The sequence below is a fragment of the Oncorhynchus masou genome, chromosome 18 (assembly GCF_036934945.1).
Source record: "Oncorhynchus masou masou isolate Uvic2021 chromosome 18, UVic_Omas_1.1, whole genome shotgun sequence".
Lineage (NCBI taxonomy): Eukaryota > Metazoa > Chordata > Actinopteri > Salmoniformes > Salmonidae > Oncorhynchus > Oncorhynchus masou.
This window is the reverse complement of record NC_088229.1, coordinates 53,761,895-53,772,149: the sequence shown is the minus strand read 5'-3', so window position 1 is coordinate 53,772,149 and position 10,255 is coordinate 53,761,895. Positions and strand designations below refer to the sequence as shown.

Sequence of the window (10,255 nt, the reverse complement as noted above, 5' to 3'; positions counted from 1 at the left end):
AGGAAGAGGCGAAGGTCAATGCGAAGGTCAATTTCCTAAGTGAGGCTTATTTGAACAAATAGAAATTAAGTAATGGTTAGGTTGTTTACGAATGCACAAAATATAAGTGGACGTGGCATTTCGGCAACTTACCCAAATACGACTTTAAAATCGAAGTTGTGCCTGTTGTCATGTAGATAGATAGAGGACTCATCATGGATATAACCTGTTTTAGCATGAACATTGCCATTGAGGGCTTTCACCATTTTAAAGTAGTCAACTGGGTGGTGATTCCTATGAGTGAGCAAGCGGCCAATGAAGAAGAAAGCCTCTGCTGTCACAGATGCTATAATGGCACAGATACAAAGATGAGTCCTCTATCTATCTCAATGGCCTGGTATTCACACTCATATCTGCCCTGTCATTGGCTAGAATGGTCCCACTTGAGCACGCCTCCTACCGCCTGCCTTCCATCTTTGAGGACATGTATTTCCATTGTTTGAGTGGTCACTAGAATATTTTGTCAGTGTAAAAGCAATCTTTGACTTTACCAAGTACCAGGCCATTTTAGTCAAAACCCTGTTTGCATCTGCCAGGAGGCTGACACTAGGCCACAAGTGGATCATCCAGCAAGACAATAAACTGAAACACTAATCAAATTTCACAAATAAATCATTAAAATGTACACAAAATCAACATTTTGCATTTGCCATCTCAGTCTCCAGACATTTCAGAAAAAGGCTCAGTGTCGTTATCCTCACAAGTCTATTGAGTTTTGAAAAGTATTGAAAACAGGGGAGTCAAAAAAAATATTACGCCTATCTTTTAGAGATTTTTTTTTATATTACTTGTTAAACAAAGTCTCGTTCTCTGAGCAATTGTATAAAATAATATAATTGTCCATTTTTTTGGGCAAACAATATAGCTCAGTATTTGTATTATTTATTTTATACAGTCTTTTTTGCTCATTTTTATCAAGGGTGTCAATAATTATGGACCCCAGTGTATATTGCATGCACTGAGTGTACAAACCATTAGGAACACCTTCCTAATATTGAGTTGCATCCCCTTTTGCCCTCAGAACAGCCCCAATTCGTTGGGGCACGGATTTACAAGGTGTCGAATGCATTCTACAGTGATGCTGGCCAATGTTGACTCCAATGCTTTCCACAGTTGTATCAAGTTGGCTGGATGTCCTTTGGGTGGTGGACCATTCTTGATACACATGAGAAACTGATGAGCGTGAAAAACCCAGCAGCGTTGCAGTTCTTGACACTCAACCCAGTGATTCTGGAAACTACTACCATACCTCGTTCACAGGCACTTAAATGTTTTGTCTTGCCCATTCACCCTCTGAATGGCACATATAGACAATCCATGTCTCAATGCTCTCGAGACGTAAACATCCTTCTTTAACCTGTCTCCTCTCATTCATCTACATTGACTGAAGTGGATTTAACAGGTGACATCAATAAGGGATCAGAACTTTCACCTGGATTCGCCTGGTCAGTCTATGTACACTATAATTTTATTTATATACACACAGGGTTATAAGTGCAGTACAGGCACTGCTCCAATCAGTGTTGGCGTCAATTCGAATTGAAAGCACTCAATTCAGGAAGTGATTTGAATAAACAATTCTAAAACTTAACCACTTATGGAATAAATAGCTTCTACTTTTTAGTTTATTGAGAATTCAGTAAAAATAGAGGCCCTTTTTTCAATTATTGAATGGGAATTTCAGTTTAGTTTCTGTGTTGAAGGCCTTCATTTTGAATTGACCCGAACTCTGGCTCCAATGGTGTTTGCACATTGATATTTATTTACATAGAAATAAATGAATAATATTTAAAAATGTACTATTACAAGATATCTTATTCATCAGACAACACTGGGTTAAAAATCTCAGTCGGTTTAATGACACGTGTCTTAATTCCTAAATTGCTCTAACATAAAGAGACCCAATGGATCTCAATTTTGACAACGTGAAAAAGCAATGCTAGTGTCAAAAAATACTATTTGTTTTTACCAATACTTGTAAGCTAGTAGCATAATTCACCCAAAATATAAACGTGACTTCCTTACCCTGTAAACAGTCGTTGATTTGGGTATGAAGTGTAAAACATGCTAATTTGGCAGACATTGGCGTGACATTAATCTGACATGGTTTTTGGACAAAAATACTAAAGGTAGCAATTGGTGACCGCAGCCTGGTAAACAAAACCAAAGCATGGATTGCTGTCTCCAAAGACTGCTTACAGGGAAAGGAAAAACATATCTATTTTGTAATTTGGTGGAACTATCCCTTTAATGTGGGTTTACCATGTAACAATATCAGACCAGGGTTGAATTAATATTAGTATCTTTTGAAAGACTTTGAGCATTTGATTGAGACTGTCTTTAGTGACAGATGCACTTTTAAGATTCAATTCAAGATTCAATTCATTCCACTGTACCAGGGGAGCTCAAGTTTTTGAAGGAAAACAGTACTATTTGAACCCAGGTCTGAACGATGGAGATTATTGATACGCAATACAGTCACGTAACCATTGAATTCCAGACGTACATTTGAAGTGATGCAGGTTTAGGTTGACAACAGCGCTGCTTTTCTGCACTGTCAAAAAGTCACCCTTACATCAGCGTCATAACTGAAAGAACAACCATAAGTGAACCACTATTGTCAATAGACCTCCCTGCATCTTCACAATGATAATAGGCACCCCATAAAAAAAATGGAACTCTATATGGAGAATGAATGAGAGTGAGGAGTGAAAGACAGGAAGTGAATGCCCTGTAAACCATGACCTACGACCCCCTAATCAGTCAGCATAGAGGATGAACCCTGAGAAGGTGCTGTATTTGTTGCTGTTGCCCCCATGGGCCTTGCCCCCGTCCAGTTTGATGAAGACTGCATCCCCGGCATCCAAATGAAGGATGACACTGTTGCTGGCGTAGTCATAACTCTGGTCCTGGTCTTGGGCTATGGCACTGGCCCTGACCTGAAACAGATACAGCACATGTGTAAGAGAGGGGGAAAGAAAGAGAGAGTGAAGGAAGGAGAGAGTAGGAGAGAGAGGGGGGAAAAGGGAGTGAAGGAGAGAGGGGGGGAAAAGGGAGTGAAGGAGAGAGAGTGAGAGAGTAGGAGAGAGAGAGAAAGCAAGATTTTAACAATGACATTAAAACAGATCACATTGAATTGCACAAAAGAAGTCCTGGGTGTATTTAGTTTTGCTGTACTTTACAGGAGTAAAAGAAAAAGGTATCCATTGCCAAAAAACGAATAACATTGACGTGCATGTAATTCAAACACCATTTACCAACAACAAACAACGAATTAGAAACGGCAAAAACAATGGTGGCATTGGTTTTCCAGTGAAGAACATCCAGTGAAAAGTGGTTAACTGACTGAAGCACGTCCACCAACGCCACACCTATGAATGTCTTTCGCAAGGACTACTAGATAGTTTTGGGGAAGGGGTGGACTGATTGAATAAGAAGTCAAGTCATCAAGATGTCTGTGTAAAACTGTCCCCCACGGCAAATCCCTTGTTTTTATCCACCGTGAATAAGGCCTATGACTCAATTGGAAAAATGTGCCCTATTTTCTCTACTATTACCCCAGATTTACAGTCAGACCTCCGATATTTCCAAGGTTGAACACAGAAAATCAGTGTCCGGTGCTCTCGAGAGAGTTTCAAAAGCAGCCTTGGAGATATTGCTCTTTGCTAAGAATATATTTTTTGGGGACCAATCACAAGGTACTTAATTGTTACCCAGAAATGACCTAATATTGAGATAGAAATGTCTGCATTGGACCTTTTAATCACAACTGCGCTAAATCTGGAGCAAAGTGTCTTGAACCGCTTTCACACATTCTGAGTCGACGTCGGAATAAAAGTGACACTGTGTGACTTCAAGGCGCTTTTCCAACACTGAAGAACATACAAATAGTTTATTAAAAAGCTATTAGCTAAGAGTTGGTGTTGCCAGGTTGGAGTGCGCTAAGATCTGCCACACTGTAGCCTAGGAAAGCTAACTTCTCTGGACTTTTTTGCACTGTCTAATCCAACTAGCCCTCCGGGGGCGACTGTCTTGCTGCCTGTTTCAGAGCGAGGAACAAAACAAAAGCATGGGGTTGTAATTAGTGCTGGCTGAACGAGGATGTAAAAAGCAAAATATCATGAGCCCTGGAGGCTCCTGGGAGATGGCTTGGTCAGAGTGACAGGACGATGACGGATGTCATTGCATGGATGATTGGTGACATGACATGGCTGTACCCTTCCCTCCCTGTCATCAAGAATATAAACACTTGGCAAAATAATCTACTGCAAGGTTCCCCAACTGGCGGCCCATGAGCCAAATTTGTCCCGCGGGTGGTTTTATTTGGCCCCTCAAGTTTTCTGAGCAAACAATGATATATGGTTGGACAGAAAATACTGTGAAAACACCAGGAAATCAGCTCCAAATTCTTTTCATTTTGGCAATCTGTTCCCAGGTATTCACACACATAATAGAGACGTGAGGCTTGAAATGATTATAATTGAGTCAAATATTTTATCTGTTTGGGCTTCTTGAGGTCAATTTGCAGTCTACAAATGATTTGTAATTATGCTCTGGCCCACCGACCACCCGCTCAAGAAAAAATCAGCCCATGGCTGAATCTAGTTGAAGAACCCTGTGATATACAGTACTGTATTATGATAAGGTTTGTGTAATATAAAAGGCGCCTTAAAATATTTTCCAAAGGAAGTAATCCTATTGGAGTAGAGGTTAGCAAGTTTGCCTATGGGCTGGGAGACCAAGGTTTTTGATCTGCAAGGGGAATTGCACTGTCTCTGTCCACTACAATGTATTTATGTTCTTCACAATAATGAATAATAAGGACTCTGGCAACAGCAGTAACACATAATTATATAAATACACAATTAATGATACATTGTAAAAGTATGACAATTACATAAGAATTGGCCTAGCTATAATAAAAAATATTATAATAATTTTGTAAATGGGCTCCAGAGTGGCGCAGCGGTCTAAGGCACTGCATCTCAGTGCAAGAAGTGTCACTAGAGTACCTGCATTTACATACATTTACATTTAAGTCATTTAGCAGACGCTCTTATCCAGAGCGACTTACAAATTGCATCTCATCCAGTGGAACAGCCACTTTACAATAGTGCATCTAAATCATTAAGGGGGGGTGAGAAGGATTACTTATCCTATCCTAGGTTCAAATCCAGGCTGTATTACAGCCGGCTGTGATTGGGAGTCCCATAGGGCGGCGCACAATTGGCCCTGTGTCATCTGGGCTTGGTTGGAGTAGGCAGTCATTGTAAATAAGAATTTGTTCTTAATTGACTTGCCTAGTTAAATAAAGGTTTAAATAAAAAGTATGACAACTACATAAGAACTATTGGCCTAGCTATATATATGTGCCCGTGAGCAACGCACCTAACCCTCATTTGTCCTGTTAATCGCTCTGGATATGAGCGTCCGCTAAATTACTCAAATTACTATAAAATAAAGTGTGTCCTATAAAGCTTATGGTGGACTGCACCTTCAAGGTTTCCCTCTGTGTCAGTTACATTTACAATGTCAATGTCTGTGATATGTCTGCACTCAGAGCAATAAAACCAGAACATTATCGGGTAACTTATACAAGCCGTAAAATCAGATTTTAAAAAAACTGCACCATGTGGAACAGCGCGGACTGTGGAGAGACACACACACATGCGCAGACACACACATACACAAACATGCTAACACACGCACTACACACACGTACATATAGATTTTGCGTTGTAGATATGTTGCAATAGTGTGTAATAATGTGTTGTGAAGTGTGATATTTAATTGTATGCAAATTGCCTTAATATTGCTGAACGCCAGGAAACATCCATAATAAAATACAAATACAAAACACTCATCGAAAAGCCAATATTCAATATCTACTAGCCTCCACGTTGAACGGGTTGATATACAACTTAACAGTTATGCACACTGGCAATGTATCATTGATTATGGTCTGTTTTAACTGAACTATGTCCAGGGGCTGTATTAGAGAGAGAGTGTGTGTGTGAGAGTGTGTGTGTGTGTGTGTGTGTGTGTGTGTGTGTGTGTGTGTGTGTGTGTGTGTGTGTGTGTGTGTAACTGAGATATTTATATCCTGTTGACATGTCTCAGGAAGCATCATTCAACGATAATCATGTTCCTACAGCTCTGGGGTGAAGTTTAGGATCAGCTGATCTGGGATCCCCCCCCCCCCCCCTATCATTACTTTAACCATGAATGGGAGAAATGCAACTGACCCAGGATCAGTGTCTAGGGGCAACTTCACCCTCTACTCCGTTTTTACAGTACATGAAGATACACACGCTCTCTTTCACAATTTCCCACCGCGATTTCCCAGTCTTCTAGTGATTAACGGACCGTGCCACTGCCAGCCTATGATCGCGACACTCATGTATCTCAATTCATCATATTAGGCACTGAGACCCCCATTAAATTGCAAGTAAATGCGAGGCCCATGTTCGGAATGTAATCTTATCATGGCTGTTCAGATAGGGATCATGAAAGGTGCGAGCAATTTTGTGAGGCTACATTGTATCGTTGTTTCTTCTTCAGAGCTCACTGTTGAGCAAGTTGATACATGGTCTAATTTTCCCTTCACCTTGAGAACCACACGTTTTTAAGTTTAGCACTGTATCCACACATTGTTCTGGTGTTCCTACATTTTGTATGATACAATTGGAATCACCTTCACAATTATTTAAGAAATTAACTCGAGATTTGTATTTAAAAAAAATGACGTGTAGGCTACATTAGATGTCATTGGAGCGTTATACATTTTTCTTACGTGAACTGTTTTGCATTTTCCTTCATCCCTTTGACTGTCATTATTCAAATACATTGATTCAAATACATTACATTCAATGCATCATCTTATTTTGGAAAGAACATGCTGATATTTTCTGCCATCTTTGGCGCAAGATTGCAATAACTATTTACCGATTGTGGACTAAACTGTTGGCATAAATTCTGCACAGGTTTGTTGCATATTATGATGAGTGTGAATGGGCTAGTTGATATACAAGGCGCAGTGCGTAAACTGTACACTATACATTAATGGGCGCTTATATATGTTATAGATAGAGTGGAGGAATCGCTTTATTTTATATAGTATATGGTTACATCAGGCTAACATCAGTATTACGGGGCCTTCTACCTATTTTTTTAGCTTACAATATGTCAAAGTTGAAGTGCATTGCGGTTGTATTCCCCATTATTGTAATCTTGCTGCTTCGGGAAACATTTTAGTGAGGACTAGGCCTATTATACAAGTTCAGCAAACCGAGAGTGACATTTTGACCAACTAACCTGTACTTTAATTTGATAATGCTCTGTAGGTAATGTAACAGTTACATTCAAAATGTGTTTTGTGGATTTAGGCTAGCTAGCCTATGCGGCCTAACAATTGTCTCCTGGAAATGTGTATTTTAAACAATGTATGGCTACAGTGGCGTATGAACGCAATTATAACGGGTTATAGGCCTAGAGCAAACAAAGCCATCATCACAACATACAGTAGATTGTAATATGGCATTTTTCCTGGTTTGACTCCCCTAGTGATTTTACCCACGCACGCTACTGCCTTCAAAGTGCAGGGCTCACGGTTGTTCAAATGGCATATTCACTGCAGTTTACAGACTAGAGTTTTGTACTCACTTGAAAACAAAAATACAATTCATCATTGCATTGTATTATTGGATAGGGCGAATACTTGGAGAGTCTGGAGAGCGCACAGAGTGCACCTGTCTTTTGATAATCAGATGTTGTTGTTTTTTAAACTTGCGACTAGATTATCTGCAGTAGGCCTCGTCTTACCGTATGTAGGCCCACTGTTTCTGAAAGATATAGCAAAATAGCCTATCTCAAATAACATATAGCCTACCGGATCATGTGAAGACACAATGTATGAAATTAACTGAAGAAGAAAGTCTGAAGTGATGATGAAGACGAACTTTAAGACAAAAATGATATGCCATCTGTCCTGTAGCCTATAAATAATGACCCGCCATTTATACATTTTTTTTAAAGCAGGTGGTTAAATGTTGACACTATTTGATTGCGATAGTATGCTCTGCCCTCGCACCTTTAAAAAAAAAAAAAAAAAAAAAAAAATTACATTTAATTTGTGGAACACTGAAGCAGAGTTTAAATAACGCGGGCATATGTTTAGGAGAAGGACTGATAATGTTTCCCACTGAATTTGGTCAGGCTGACCTGATTGCATTTACATGGAGCTGGAACACAATGCGAGCTAATCCACCTTGGAGGTGGTTAGGCAAATCTGTTTACATTCTGAACACGCGCATTGTGCGCATATAGACCTTGCATTAACATGTGCTTCTTGTTATGCGAATGCCAATGTGCATACAGCTCGCATTTTTTTATGCAAGGTTTAAATGGGGTGTGAGTGTGCGCACACTTGTGATTATTTCATGTGCATGTCCACATGAATCATAATTTTAATCGTGCCTACTGTAACCAGCCCCTCGTGGAGTACAGCGAATGTCTAACACCCTCACACCTACCAGTCTGTTTGAGTTATACTTCCACTCCTTGTCACTCCTTGTCATGGTAAACACACATTGTCTACAGGGAATGGAATGTTACCAAAACAGGTTCTGGATTTCACACTACACCAGGGTTAGGGTCAATTTGAATAGAAGTCAGTCAATGAAGGAAGTTATTTGAATAAAACATAAAAAAGTGGAAAAACATATAGTTAAATAAATAGCTTCCCCTTTTCAGTTTATTGAAAAGTCATTGAAAATGGATGCCCTTTTTAGCCTCTTTCATGGATGACTGACTTTCGTAATTGTCACAAGAATCATGTGTGCCACTGTATTTTCAGAGAGAAAAGAGGGAATAGGCAAGTAAAAAAAGAGTAGCCTAAAAGTAAAAGAGTTAAAGTGTGACAGTGTCACCCACCAGACCGTTCTTCATCAGGTCCGCCCACATGCTGGTGCCATCCCCTCCCCTCATCAGCACATTGTAGATGAAGAAGTAGGTGCCGGGGATCTTGCACGTGAACTTGCCAAGCGAGCTGTCGTAGTTATCCCCCAGGTTGGTGACCACATCGTCAAACTTCAGGACCTCGTAACCCTCCTGGGGGTTCCGGAGTCCCGCAGAGAAAGCCACCCGTGGCGTGGTGCTGTAGGTGGCTGTGGCGATGGCTCCTTGGCCCCCCAGACCCAGTAACCCCGTCTTCAAAGCGTCTCCTCTGTCCCCTGGAGGTCCTTTGGGCCCAGGCGGACCGGGCTCTCCGGGTGGTCCCGGGGGTCCGGGTTTCCCAGGCCGTCCAGGCTTTCCCTGTGAACCATGGCCACCATAGGTGGGCAGCGGCGGGCCGATGCTGTGGTCAATCAGCTCCTCAGCCTCTGCTTCCGCCTGGAGGCCCGTGGTGGAGGTAGCTTTCCCTGTGCCCCCTGAGTCCAGATAGGGATCGCACACCATGCGGCAGGTGCCTAGCATCTCAAAGTGGCTGGCGTCGTCTGTGCCCACTGAGCTGACCAGAACGGGGATGAGGACCACCAGCACCAGGACTAGCATGACCCCCATGGCGGCTGCCACCAGGGTCTTCCTCCCAATGCTGAGCCGCGGAAGGGGCTGCGCTGCCAGCGTGGAGCTCTCCGGGGCGGGAATGGTGGCTCCTGGGTAGTGGGCCGCCGTCCACCTTCGAGACCAGGGATGCGCTTAGGATTCCCGGGAGAGACGCAAGACAGCGCGTGAGTGAGGGAGCAGAGGGAGAAGAGGAGGATGAGAGTGAAAAATTTTGTGGGAAGGGGTAGACAGAGATCAAAATCAGAGAGAGAAGAGAGAGAAGGATGGAGAAAGAGAGACAGAGGAAGACAGATATAAAAAGAAGAGGAAGCAAGAGGAAGAGAAGGAGCAAAATGCACTCACACTCACCGCTGACTCAAATGTATATGACTCAGGGTTGGGGGAAAACAAGAGGTGGGGCCTCGTTCCTGGGAGAGAGAGAGAGAGAGAGAGAGATGAGAATCCTCTTCATGTTGCTGAACTGTCACTTTACTGAGAAGCTCTGCAGGTGAAAGACAGAGAGCGAGAGAGAGAGAGAATCTTATTTACTGAGCAGCTTTGGGGGCTTCCCTGAGGTGAGAGGATTGAAAAACACAGACACAAATTTTTCATCCAAACAAATAAAACACCTATTCGTCAGTACATATCTTGGGGTCACTGTGCTTCATTGAAA

The 10,255-nt window shown here is 41.8% G+C and overlaps 1 protein-coding gene across 1 annotated transcript; it reads right to left on the bottom strand.

The window, feature by feature from the left end:
* Positions 1-1,370: 1,370 nt before the first annotated feature.
* On the bottom strand, positions 1,371-10,001 carry LOC135504812 (C1q-related factor-like). The gene is made up of 2 exons (XM_064923684.1): positions 8,971-10,001; positions 1,371-2,978 (listed from the first exon to the last, which is right to left on the bottom strand). Exons 1-2 carry the CDS (start codon positions 9,598-9,600, stop codon positions 2,799-2,801), a joined length of 810 nt encoding a protein of 269 aa, XP_064779756.1. The 5' UTR covers positions 9,601-10,001; the 3' UTR covers positions 1,371-2,798.
* Between the last annotated feature and the right edge of the window lie 254 nt (positions 10,002-10,255).

Coding starts and splice junctions, on each gene's coding strand:
- LOC135504812 (XM_064923684.1), bottom strand. CDS start 9,600: ATGGGGGTCATGCTAGTCCTGGTGCTGGTGGTCCTCATCCCCGTTCTG. Junction 2,979..8,970: donor ACCTGATGAAGAACGGTCTG/GTGGGTGACACT, acceptor TATCTGTTTCAG/GTCAGGGCCAGTGCCATAGC.